This window comes from Bombina bombina, chromosome 3, assembly GCF_027579735.1.
Source record: "Bombina bombina isolate aBomBom1 chromosome 3, aBomBom1.pri, whole genome shotgun sequence".
NCBI classification, from domain to species: Eukaryota; Metazoa; Chordata; class Amphibia; order Anura; family Bombinatoridae; genus Bombina; species Bombina bombina.
Window position 1 is genome coordinate 1,219,864,416 of NC_069501.1, and position 13,639 is coordinate 1,219,878,054.

General features: G+C 39.3%; 1 protein-coding gene across 2 annotated transcripts in view; it reads left to right on the plus strand.

The window, feature by feature from the left end:
• GDPD4 (glycerophosphodiester phosphodiesterase domain containing 4) overlaps positions 1–13,639 on the plus strand; it is a 225,002-nt gene that overhangs the window by 88,341 nt on the left and 123,022 nt on the right. For both annotated transcript variants that reach the window (XM_053708689.1, XM_053708688.1), the window contains exon 5: positions 1,474–1,567. In XM_053708689.1, coding sequence (XP_053564664.1) covers positions 1,474–1,567 — 94 coding nt within the window. The remainder of the gene's footprint in view (positions 1–1,473; positions 1,568–13,639) is intronic.

A 13,639-nucleotide genomic window follows, 5' to 3' on the forward strand; every position in this document is an offset into this window, starting at 1 on the left:
TTCCCTTTTTATTTTTTCTTCTCCCTTTCTTTGTTTCACTACTTCCTTTTTGTTGCCTTTTTTTTTCGTTCTCTTTTTTTCTGTTTTCTTTCCTATATCTTTCCTTTTCCTTTCCTTCCTCACTTAAAAAACAACAAAACTTAATGATTGTATTAATAGATAGACTGCCTACATACTGGACTGTCCAGTTTAATACTGGACACCTGGCAACCCTAAATACCCACAATATCAGAATGGTTACATTTGGTATCTTATACTAACGCTTACTCTTTAGAGAAACTGCATTACAACTTTCAGGGGAAAATAGAACAGGCAGAAATATTTGACCATTATTGGTCATCTGTGCCCATTCAGAAGTAGTGGAAGCCCTCTACCCTAGATGTTAGGTGTTCTCCTCGCTATTTTTTTTTTTTTAATCTATTTACCTTTTTCCAATTCACCTCTCATGCCCTTTTTTTTAATCTCCTTCTTTATTCCCCCTTTTGTGTGTGTCATGGGAGTTGCTCGTACCAAAATATACTGGAGACATGGGCTCCCTTTCCTAGTACATGGGATAATTTACATCATTATGACATTTTATGTTGTATTCTTACGTTTATCCTTTCTTATTACATAACAATTGTTACTTTGTGCTTTCTTATAGGCCAATGGCCAAAATATATAATTTGAGGATGTTAATTTCTTTTACTACCTCTATTTTATGATTATGTTGATCATATACCTAATGTTTTATTTAATTCCCCTTGTTGTATGTTGAACTACTTTAAGGGTTTTGAGCAACCGGTACATTTAGATGACTCTTTTGGTTTTCAATCCCATTTACCAAGTACAGCCAAACGGCTAGGACGTTCCATACCGTCCTAACAGAGCTAAAGCCCAACGCAGTTAGGACGGCATGGAACATCCTAATGGTGGGAAGGGGTTAATCAGCTTGTTCTTAGCGACATAATAATTGCAGAAGGTTTTCTGTGCTTTTTTGCACATATGCAGGGACTAAACAATACTGACACTGCAAGTTATTCATGGGGTATTTTGCCATGCACTTTGCTCACATTAGGGTGAGTTTCAGATATATGAACATTTAAATGGTGTTTTCCATTATGTTTATTATGTGAGGATAAATGCTTGCTCAAGATAAGAAACTCAATGTTTAGGCAGGAGGAAATCATGATTGCGTGTCCCTGTGTTATGGTTGCTACCTCAGCCATGTTCTCCTGGACACTTGTAATGCTGTAGGGTGTGCAGGGAGGAATATGAATAGTGCATATAAATAGTACTGTCCAGAAACACAATACCTGTACATGTTCCTCCCTGCACACCCTACAGCATGTGTAACTCATAAGTGTCCAGGAAAACATGGCTGAGGTGACAACCCTACCCTGCGTCCATTCTTACAAGCAGATTTAAACAGATCCTTGTAAGAAAAATGTTTTAAAAAAACATGTTTTTATCATATTCATTTTCTCTTTTCAGGTACACATATGGAAATCTGGGATATTGGTTTCTTTGGTCTATTTTAATTCTGGTAGTGGCTGTCGTTTTGTTTACATATATTGCAGTATTACTGGTAAGTAAATACACTTCCTTGTACACCTACTTCAGGTTGTTTGTATTATTAAGTTGATAACTGCTGCAATCAATTATATGATTTTATATATATATATATATATATATATACGTATATATAGTACCAGGATGAGCACTCTCACTTCAAACTTCAACAGCCAGGGTGCTAGTGGGTAGTAGACAATTGTAGCAAAAATTTGCACTCGCTGGACTTTTTCAAACACCAAATAATTTTAATGTGACGTTTCTGAGACAAAGTATCCCCTTCCTCAGACAAAAGTGAAATGGCAATACAAGCAGTTTAAAAAGGCAAACAAAGTGATAACCCCTCCCCCCAATTAAGACAAAAAAACGCCAACTTGGTAGTCATGACAACCACACCAAACATAGTGTCAGTGTTACTAAGCCAACCAACACATTTATACAACTAATTTGAAAAATTCAAGTTTACAAATCAAGTGTTAAAAATTCAAGTGTGAAGCACTATATTAATGTGAAACCAGATTTATAAGCTGTATACATATATCCAACTTAAATGAAGTAATACATTCAAAGTAATAAATATGATATTCACGTCTGTACAGATATTTCACAGGCATATCCCATACTGAAACCATTAGATGTGGAAAGCAGCGTAATAAGGAAAAAATGGGAAACACAAACACACATACTACTCTCACTATATAATCGTTCAAATGTCCGAGACTGTGTGCATGTACAACATAATGGTACTGCAAGATAAGGGAGGTGATTACTTCAACACATCGCCTATTTCAAAGCGCTTTTATACACTTACTGTATGGCAAGTGGATTTGTTTATGATGAAACTCATCCAAGTCCGTTCATACCGAAAACCGGAAGGGCAGGTGCGTGTAGTGATGTCACGTCACCTAGGCAACCGCCGAAGCGTAGTGGCCACACTGCGCACGTTCAGACCTTAAAGGAAAATAAAAGGAAAAAGTAAATTGCAATAAACATAAGTGGGCTGAGAGCCCAAACACAGGATACAGTACTAAAGTTCACACACCAATAGAACTCAGTGAGTAGCATCACTGATCTTAAACACGTATATGCAGACTGCGCAACTTCAAAGAAGGGAGGGCACAAGAGGTCCTGATGAATGGATTCATTAAACAAGATAACCATAAATCAATGGGACAGTGTACTTTGTAGGGCAGACAAGATAATGGAAATTAAAAGGTAGCCCCCACCACCTCGCATATAAGAGAAAAACACAGGGATTATAAGAACAAACAAATGCATCCCAATATTATGGGACTGAAAAATAATAAATATAATAAATATAAATATTGGCAAGTCAGTGTGGGGGATGAACAACAAGGGGTTCAATTACCTGATAGGGGCAATAAAGGAAAAAATCTTATAATACACCTATCACCACAAGTGGTAGAGCACAAACTTTAAAACTTTTTTTGGATCAACCATATTCCAAATGTAAAAGATATATCAAATAACCCAAAGCGCAATAAACCACATGTTGGCCTGCATTAAGTCCAGACTTAGAACGATTGTGAGAGTACTAAAAATTATGAATCAACAAGCAAATACATACACAGACAGAGGGACACCAGGGTGTACAAAAAAGGGGGGGCACACACATAAACCTAATTCAATAATGGATCTGGATCCTCATTTTTGTGAAAAAATGGAACATGGCCCTCAGGAATATAGCTATCAAATGATAGGTCCATAGACAATTTTTCTGATGTAGCAATTATAAAAAGCAGTGCCAATCTATCACAGTGTTGAGTCCATTAGGTTGTGTTGTCTTCAGGCGATGGATCCACCTTGCTTCCGTTTGTAATAGAATCGTGTTGCGATTACCTCCCCGTCTCAATGGAGGTATGTGATCAATCAGAATGAAGCGTAAGTCATTCACTGTGTGTCCAGCTTCAACAAAGTGTCTGGCCACCGGTTGGTCACTTCTCTGGTTTTTCAATGCTATCCTGATGGCCGACCTGTGGTTGGCAAACCTTGTTCTGGCATCATCTGTCGTCTTACCGACATAAAAACGCCCACAGCAACAATTCAGAAGATAGACTACGTGTGTTGTTGTGCATGTGATGAAGTTTCTAATCCTTCAACCACTGGTTAAAAACATACGGTCCTATCTCCGCGATTCCTCACAACTAATACTTGATCTGACAGAAGTAGAAGTGGATGATTCATGGTTTTTGGCTACAGCTGATGTGAATAGCCTATACACCATTATCCCCCATGAAAAAGGTAAAATGTGTGTTTCGGAGGCACTTGACCGGTATCCCTATATTGGTTCCCCCAGAGAGTTTCTCATTGAGCTGTTGGACTTAAGTTTGTGACTCAATTACTTCAGATTTGAGAATTCATTCTACCAGCAAATAGCTGGAACTGCCATGGGATCGAATGTGGCCCCGTCCCTGGCCAACATATTCATGGATAACAATGAAACAACGGTCATGGGGATCTACGATAAACCTGATGTGAAATATTATCGTTGTTACATAGACGACCTCATTATCATCTGGAGCGGTACAGCTGAGAGTCTACAGGGTTGGTTTGACCAGCTACATACACTTGACAACCCAGTGAAGTTCAAACTTAATATTCAAGTAATATCAATTGAATTTCTTGACTTGAAGATTTTTAAAAAAGGCCAACGACCTCTGGGGACTGCATTATTTTGCAAACCCACAGACCGGAACTCACTGCTCAATGCGAGCAGCAGCCATCCAACTAGTCTGCTGAGGGTGATTCCTAAAGCCCAACTTCTAAGGGTAGTAAGGAATAACAGTGAACCTGAATTGTTGTCAACACAACTTACGGCAATGGCTGAGAAATTCAAACAGAGGGGCTACAACTCTCACCTCATCAATAAGAACATGGATGAAGTCCTTAACGTGGAACCAGGGAGGCACATGACACCCCGAAGTGACATAAAAAGACTTACCTTTACCACGACATATAGTCCATCCATGAGGGAGATAGGTACAAGCCTCAACCAACATTGGCATATCATCAAGAGCGATCCTTCTCTACCATTCGATGAGTGGGAATATCCTAGAGTGGGATTCAAGCGTAACAGGAACTTGAAAGATGCTCTTATGATCACTGATCCAGCTCATTGCTACACTCCATCTAACTGGCTACAGCGGAAGAAGAAGAATGGCTGCTATAGGTGTACTGGCTGCACAACTTGCAGCTCCATGTTGATGGGTCCAACATTTGCACCTCCTCATACTAATAAGAGATTCAAGATTAGACACTTCATCACATGCACGACAACACATGTAGTCTATCTTCTGAATTGTTGCTGTGGGCGTTTTTATGTCGGTAAGACGACAGATGACTCCAGAACAAGGTTTGCCAACCATAGGTCGGCCATCAGGATAGCATTGAAAAACCAGAGAAGTGACCAACCGGTGGCCAGACACTTTGTTGAAGCTGGACACACAGTGAATGACTTACGCTTCATTCTGATTGATCACATACCTCCATTGAGACGGGGAGGTGATCGCAACACGATTCTATTACAAACGGAAGCAAGGTGGATCCATCGCCTGAAGACAACACAACCTAATGGACTCAACACTGTGGTAGATTGGCACTGCTTTTTGTAATTGCTACATCAGAAGAATTGTCTATGGACCTATCATTTGAGAGCTATATTCCTGAGGGCCATGTTCCATTTTTTCACAAAAATGAGGATCCAGATCCATTATTGAATTAGGTTTATGTGTGTGCCCCCCCTTTTTGTACACCCTGGTGTCCCTCTGTCTGTGTATGTATTTGCTTGTTGATTCATAATTTTTAGTACTCTCACAATCGTTCTAAGTCCGGACTTAATGCAGGCCAACATGTGATTTATTGCGCTTTGGGTTATTTGATATATCTTTTACATTTGGAATATGGTTGATCCAAAAAAAGTTTTAAAGTTTGTGCTCTACCACTTGTGGTGATAGGTGTATTATAAGATTTTTTCCTTTATTGCCCCTATCAGGTAATTGAACCCCTTGTTGTTCATCCCCCACACTGACTTGCCAATATTTATATTTATTATATTTATTATTTTTCAGTCCCATAATATTGGGATGCATTTGTTTGTTCTTATAATCCCTGTGTTTTTCTCTTATATGCGAGGTGGTGGGGGATACCTTTTAATTTACATTATCTTGTCTGCCCTACAAATTACACTGTCCCATTGATTTATGGTTATCTTGTTTAATGAATCCATTCATCAGGACCTCTTGTGCCCTCCCTTCTTTGAAGTTGCGCAGTCTGCATATACGTGTTTAAGATCAGTGATGCTACTCACTGAGTTCTATTGGTGTGTGAACTTTAGTACTGTATCCTGTGTTTGGGCTCTCAGCCCACTTATGTTTATTGCAATTTACTTTTTCCTTTTATTTTCCTTTAAGGTCTGAACGTGCGCAGTGTGCGCACTGCGCTTCGGCGGTTGCCTAGGTGACGTGACATCACTACACGTACCTGCCCTTCCGGTTTTCGGTATGAACGGACTTGGATGAGTTTCATCATAACAAATCCACTTGCCATACAGTAAGTGTATAAAAGCGCTTTGAAATAGGCGATGTGTTGAAGTAGTCACCTCCCTTATCTTGCAGTACCATTATGTTGTACATGCACACAGTCTCGGACATTTGAACGATTATATAGTGAGAGTAGTATGTGTGTTTGTGTTTCCCATTTTTTCCTTATTACGCTGCTTTCCCCATCTAATGGTTTCAGTATGGGATATGCCTGTGAAATATCTGTACAGACATGAATATCATATTTATTACTTTGAATTTATTACTTCATTTAAGTTGGATATATGTATACAACTTATAAATCTGGTTTCACATTAATATAGTGCTTCACTCTTGAATTTTTAACACTTGATTTGTAAACTTGAATTTTTCAAATTAGTTGTATAAATGTGTTGGTTGGCTTAGTAACACTGACACTATGTTTGGTGTGGTTGTCATGACTACCAATTTTTTTTTGTCTTAATTGGGGGGAGGGGTTATCACTTTGTTTGCCTTTTTAAACTGCTTGTATTGCCATTTCACTTTTGTCTGAGGAAGGGGATACTTTGTCTCCGAAACGTCACATTAAAATTGTTTGGTGTTTGAAAAAGTCCAGCGAGTGCAAGTTTTTGCTACAATTATATATATACGTATATTTATATATATATATATATATATATATATATACCTGCACCGCAATCTCACCTTAATAAACTTAATAGTGAGCTTTGTAGCTTTGTGCAGGGTCGGCTCCAGAACGAATGAAATGGGGGGGCATTTTTTTTTCACGAGGGGGCACTCATTTAAAAGGCATGTATGTGAGTCAAAATAAGAGCAGACCTACTGTGGCAGTCCAGGGGTTACATTTATCAGATCTCTGGCTGTGCAGGAGTTATATTTGTTTATATTTCTGGAAGTGCAGCGGTTACATGTGTCATATCTCAAGGAGTATAGGGGTTACATTTATAAGATGTCTGGCAGTGCCGCAGTAGTTACATTTACCAGATTTATGGCAGTGCAGAGGTTACATTTGTCATATCTCAGGAATGTCCCCCACATATGACACAGTCAGTGGACACTGTTTGTATGTGTAGCTCTACCAATGACCCTACTAATGATCAAATAAGCTTTTACGTGACAATAAGTTTGAGTGCCAAGCAGTACATTACTTGTACAGATATTATTAATGATATTTACCAGCACACACACAGTATATACAGTATGTATATACACACAAATTATATATATATATATATATATATATATATATATATATATATATATATACACACACACACATATATATATATATATATATATATATATATACAATCACAGTATATATATGTATATATATATATACACACAAACAATATATATATATATATATACACACACAGTGTGTGTATTGTGTGTATGTGTATGTATATATATATATATATATATATATAATAAAACAACCTTGGGGACAAATAGGAGATGTTTTGAAACATGTAAATAATAAACATAAGGCTATTTCACTCATTGTCCCACAGCTACATTTGAAGTGTGTATTTGAGCACCTATAATCTGACACACATTTTACACTGATCACTGCAGATAAAGCAGGCACAATACACACTTGTTTTGTGTGACCTGCAGTGGGGAAACCAAGGAATTCCCAACCCAATTTGCTTCTTTATCTGTGGTGCCAGGATATAAAGCACAATAGGGAAGGGATACTACTCTCACACACACATTAGTTATATGGCTATGTTTTCACAAAATTACTTCTGCCTTCCCTCTCAATGACTGTTAGCTTCTCCCAGCATTTCCTGCAGAGGTCTGATGATATCATCATCTCACTTCAGCTCTGTAGTAAGTGGGCTAGCAGGAGGAGGGGCATTGCAAGCCCTAGGTTAACTGTGAGAGCACCAGCAGGGAAATGCAACTTTATTTGTTATCTGGTTGTAAATAGAGGAGAGTAAAGAGATTAGCTGGGCCCTCCAGTGGCGTTCCGTCACTTAAATGTAAAAAAAAAAAAAAAATGTTTAAAAAAAAAAAAAAATCACTTCTTTTGTCCTGGGGGCACAGCATTCCATTTGGGGGGGGGGGGGCATTGCCCCCCAATGCCCCCCCTTAGAGCTGACCCTGCACCATTGTGACATGCTAAAAGAACTAAACTGGCTGACGCTGGAATCCAGACGCACCCTCCATCTTTCCAGCCTTGTATTTAAAAGCCATTCTGGGAAGCTCCCACCCTACCTCAGCAGAATGCTCTCCCTAGCTGTTCCCACCTCCTATAACCTCCGATCCAGTATCAGCACATTATTTAGTCTGCCTCAATACAAAAAGAAAGCAGCTTGATCCTCCTTTTCCTACAGAGCACCACAGTTATGGAACGACCTCCCGCACACTTTCAAACCTTCCCCAAGCCTAAAACCCTCTCTGCATATCTCAAAACAGAATGTACAAAAGGTCCAGCACTCGCTATACTCAGTAAAGTTGGGGTGCATCCCACATTATACACAAGTAAAGAATCCAAAGAGAGCACTCGCCATAAGTAAAAGGAAATATTTAATCCAAAGTGTTGTAAAAGTTTTCGGGGAGTGACCCCGTCATCAGACAGATTCAGATCTGTCTGATGACAGGGTCACTCCCCGAAAACGTTTACAACATTTTGGATTAAATATTTTTTTTACTTATGGCGAGTGCTCTCTTTGGATTCTTTACTTGTGTATATATATATATATATATATATATATATATATATATATATATATATATTCCTTCTTAAATGGAAGTAAACACCTTGATATTTTAATATATAATCTTTAATTAAGTGACTTAAGTTAAGTTTTGTTTAACCCTTTGAGTGCTAAGCACATTCCCACCTGGGTGCTAAGATTTTTTAAGTTTTTTTTTTTTAACAACATTTTTTTAACTTTTTTTTTTTTTTTTCAGACCCCCACTGTTGGCTTCTAAGCAGCATGCCCCCTGCTCCTATACTTAACAGGCACGATCACCGGGGTAGGAGCGGGTGGGAGCCCCCAGATCTCCCTCAAGGTGGGAGAGTGCTAGTGACGGCTCTGAGCCGTCATTAGCACCAGAGTGGGAATGTTTTTTTTGCTGCAGGTGGCACTGTGTCACCCATATGTGAAACACTTACCTATAGAGCACTGGGGAGCTGCATTTAATCCGACGCTTCTTCATAGAGTCCCAGGCCACCCTAATAGGAGGATTAGTGTTGCGAATCACAGAGCCTGCGCTAAAGGACCTTCTACGTTAGCACAGACTCTGGAATCTGCCACACAAATCCTATTAGCGCAGACCAGGACTCTGTGAAGAAGGTTGCATATAAATTCACTATGACTTAATTAAACAAAAATTATATAGTAATATATCAGCCTTATATCTTTCAAACAAACAGTGATATGTAAAACATAAATAAAAATAAAATACAAAACTGTGCATTATGAACTAAGTAAAGCAGATAGTTATCCTTCAGAGAGTCTCTCAATTGTTCATTTTCTTGACTAGTAACCTCAAAGAAAACAAAGAGAAACTTCCATGGTGCGTAATTGTGACTATGTTATAAAGCAGCCAAATAAAGTGGTACTCACATATACTGTAGCTGCAATAGTTCCAAGTTTGGCGCTCCAGCCGTGATTGCAGTAGGTTCTAGTATTAATTAGAAATACATCCTTTATATTAAAAACATGCATAGTCTTTTCATTAAGAACAATTATATTACATTACAATATGGAAAACAAGGCAGTATATAAGTCACTCTGGGGAATTATTTATAGTATCGTCCTTACACACAAGGAATATATATATATATATATATATATATATACTGTGTGTATATATATATATATATATATTTATATATATATATATATATATATATATATATATATATATATATATGTATAAATATTTATTGTACCAAAATACCATCAGATATATGTAGATTCGAAATATGTATTTATGAATAAATAGAAGATATTCTGTTATGAGAAGAACATTGGAATGTGAAATATTCATATTTTCATGCCGGGTAAGCACACATGAAAATATGCTATCGTTGTGCGCGAGAGTAGGGTGTTAAAGTTTTGTCCTCACTTTTGTTTCTTTATTGACTTCTATGGGGTAATTCGTGAATGAGCATAGAATATTCTAATTTTGGCTTTTTGCGCTTGTCAGGTTAGCGCGAGAGCAAAAAGCCGAACTTCTAGCTCAATTAACACTTGAGCGGGAACGTTAATTAGTGCTCCACTTGTAATCTGGTCCTTAGTGCTCAAGTAATGTGCTCATGAACTTACCTCAGTATGCTTTCATAAAAAGGAACTAAATGAAACTGTGTGCTCTGCCTGAATCATGACGTGACTTACAACAGCTGCTCAGTGGCAACCCCAGTACAAATCTGCTCACGATATACAATCACTTCCTGCTTCTTATCAAAACATTCTTTACACAAGGATAGTGCATGCGAACAATTTGAAAACTCTACACTTTATCAGTATGGATTTTTTTGTTATTTGTATAAAATATATCTCTTGTTGTTACCAACTTGTCCCCCTTCAGGGATATACTGTCAATGGCTTATTTTATGTAACAATAGAAAAAAACACTAATATAACCCTAGAGAGGTAACTTAAAGGGACATAATACTCATATGCTAAATCACTTGAAACTGATGCAGTATAATTGTAAAAAGCTGACAGGAAAATGAGCATCTCTATGTAAAAAAGGAAGATATTTTACCTCACAATCTCCTCAGCTCAGCAGAGTAAGTTCTGTGTAAAAAACAGAATTTATGCTTACCTGATAAATTTCTTTCTCTTGTGATGTATCGAGTCCACGGATTCATCCATACTTGTGGGATATTCTCCTTCCCAACAGGAAGTGGCAAAGAGAGCACCCACAGCAGAGCTGTCTATATAGCTCCTCCCTTAGCTCCGCCCCCCAGTCATTCGACCGAAGGCTAGGAAGAAAAAGGAGAAACTATAGGGTGCAGAGGTGACTGAAGTTTTTAAAATAAAAATATACTACCTGTCTTAAACAGACAGGGCGGGCCATGGACTCGATACATCACAAGAGAAAGAAATTTATCAGGTAAGCATAAATTTTATTTTCTCTTGTAAGATGTATCGAGTCCACGGATTCATCCATACTTGTGGGATACCAATACCAAAGCTTTAGGACACGGATGAAGGGAGGGACAAGACAGGTACCTTAAACGGAAGGCACCACTGCTTGTAGAACCTTTCTCCTAAAAATAGCCTCCGAAGAAGCAAAAGCAAAAGTATCGAATTTGTAAAATTTGGAAAAAGTATGAAGCGAAGACCCAGTCGCCGCCTTACAAATCTGTTCAACAGAAGCTTCATTTTTAAAAGCCCATGTGGAAGCCAATGCTCTAGTAGAATGAGCAGTAATCCTTTCAGGAGTCTGCTGGCCAGCAGTCTCATAAGCCAAACGGATGATGCTTTTCAGCCAAAAAGAAAGAGATGTAGCCGTAGCCTTTTGGCCTCTCCGCTTACCAGAATAAACAACAAACAATGAAGATGTTTGATGGAAATCTTTGGTTGTTTGTAAGTAGAATTTTAAAGCACGAACCACATCAAGATTGTGCAACAGACGTTCCTTCTTTGAAGAAGGATTAGGACACAGCAAAGGAACAACAATTCCCTGATTGATATTCCTATTAGAAACAACCTTATGAAGGAATCCAGGTTTGGTACGCAAAACCACCTTATCTGCATGGAAAACAAGATAAGATGAGTCACACTGTAAAGCAGATAACTCAGAAACTCTTCGAGCCGAAGAGATAGCTACTAAAAACAGAACTTTCCAAGATAGAAGCTTAATATCTATGGAATGCATAGGTTCAAACAGAACCCCTTGAAGAACTTTAAGAACTAAGTTTAGGCTCCATGGCGGAGCAACAGGTTTAAATACAGGCTTGATCCTTACTAAGGCCTGACAAAACGCTTGAACGTCAGGTACATCTGCCAGACGTTTGTGTAAAAGAATAGACAAAGCAGATATCTGTCCTTTTAAGGTACTAGCTGATAATCCCTTCTCCAATCATTCTTGGAGAAAAGACAATATTCTAGGAATCCTAATCTTACTCCATGAGTAACCCTTGGATTCACACCAATAAAGATATTTACGCCAAATCTTATGATAGATTTTCCTGGTGACAGGCTTTCTAGCTTGAATCAGGGTATCAATGACCGACTCAGAGAAACCACACTTTGATAGAATCAGGCGTTCAATCTCCAAGCAGTCAGACGCAGAGAAATTAGATTAGGATACTTGAACGGACCTTGGATTAGAAGGTCCTGTCTCATTGGCAGAGTCCACAGTGGAACAGATGACATGTCCACTAGGTCTGCATATCAAGTCCTGCGTGGCCACGCAGGTACTATCAGAATCACCAAAACTCTCTCCTGCTTGATTCTGGCAACCAGACGTGGGAGGAGAGGAAACGGTGGAAATACATAGGCCAGATTGAAGGACCAGGGCACTGCTAGAGCATCTATCAGTACCGCCTGGGGATCCCGGGACCTGGACCCATAAAGAGGAAGTTTGGCATTCTGACGGGACGCCATCAGATCCAATTCTGGTGTGCCCCATAGCTGAGCCAGCTGGGCAGATACCTCCGGATGGAGTTCCCACTCCCCCGGATGAAAATTCTGACGACTTAGGAAATCCGCCTCCCAGTTCTCTACCCCTGGGATATGGATTGCTGAAAGATGGCAAGAGTGATCCTCCGCCCATCGGATTATTTTGGTTACCTCCATCATCGCTAGAGAACTCCTTGTTCCTCCTTGATGATTGATATAAGCTACAGTCGTGATGTTGTCCGACTGAAATCTGATGAATTTGGCCGCAGCTAGCTGAGGCCACGCCTGAAGCGCATTGAATATCGCTCTCAGTTCTAGGATGTTTATCGGGAGGAGAGTTTCCTCCCGAGACCATAATCCCTGTTCTTTCAGGGAGTCCCAGACTGCACCCCAGCCTAGCAGGCTGGCATCTGTCGTTACTATGAGCCACTCTGGTCTGCGGAAACACATTCCCTGAGACAGGTGGTCCTGAGACAACCACCAGAGAAGAGAACCTCTGGTCTCCTGGTCCAGATGCAGTTGAGGAGATAAATCTGCATAATCCCCATTCCACTGTTTGAGCATGCATAGTTGCAGTGGTCTGAGGTGTAGGTGGGCAAAAGGAACTATGTCCATTGCCGCTACCATGAGTTCGATTACCTCCATACACTGAGACACTGATGGCCGAGGAATGGAGTGAAGAGCTCGGCAAGTGGTTAAGAGTTTTGATTTTCTGACCTCCGTCAGAAATATTTTCATTTCTACCGAGTCTATCAGAGTCCCTAGGAAGGAAACTCTTGTGAGAGGGAAGAGAGAACTCTTTTCTATGTTCACCTTCCACCCGTGAGATCTCAGAAAAGCCAACACGATGTCCATGTGAGACTTGGCTAACTGGAAAGTCGACGCCTGAATTAAGATGTCTTCTAGATAAGGTGCCACTGCTATGCCCCGCGGCCT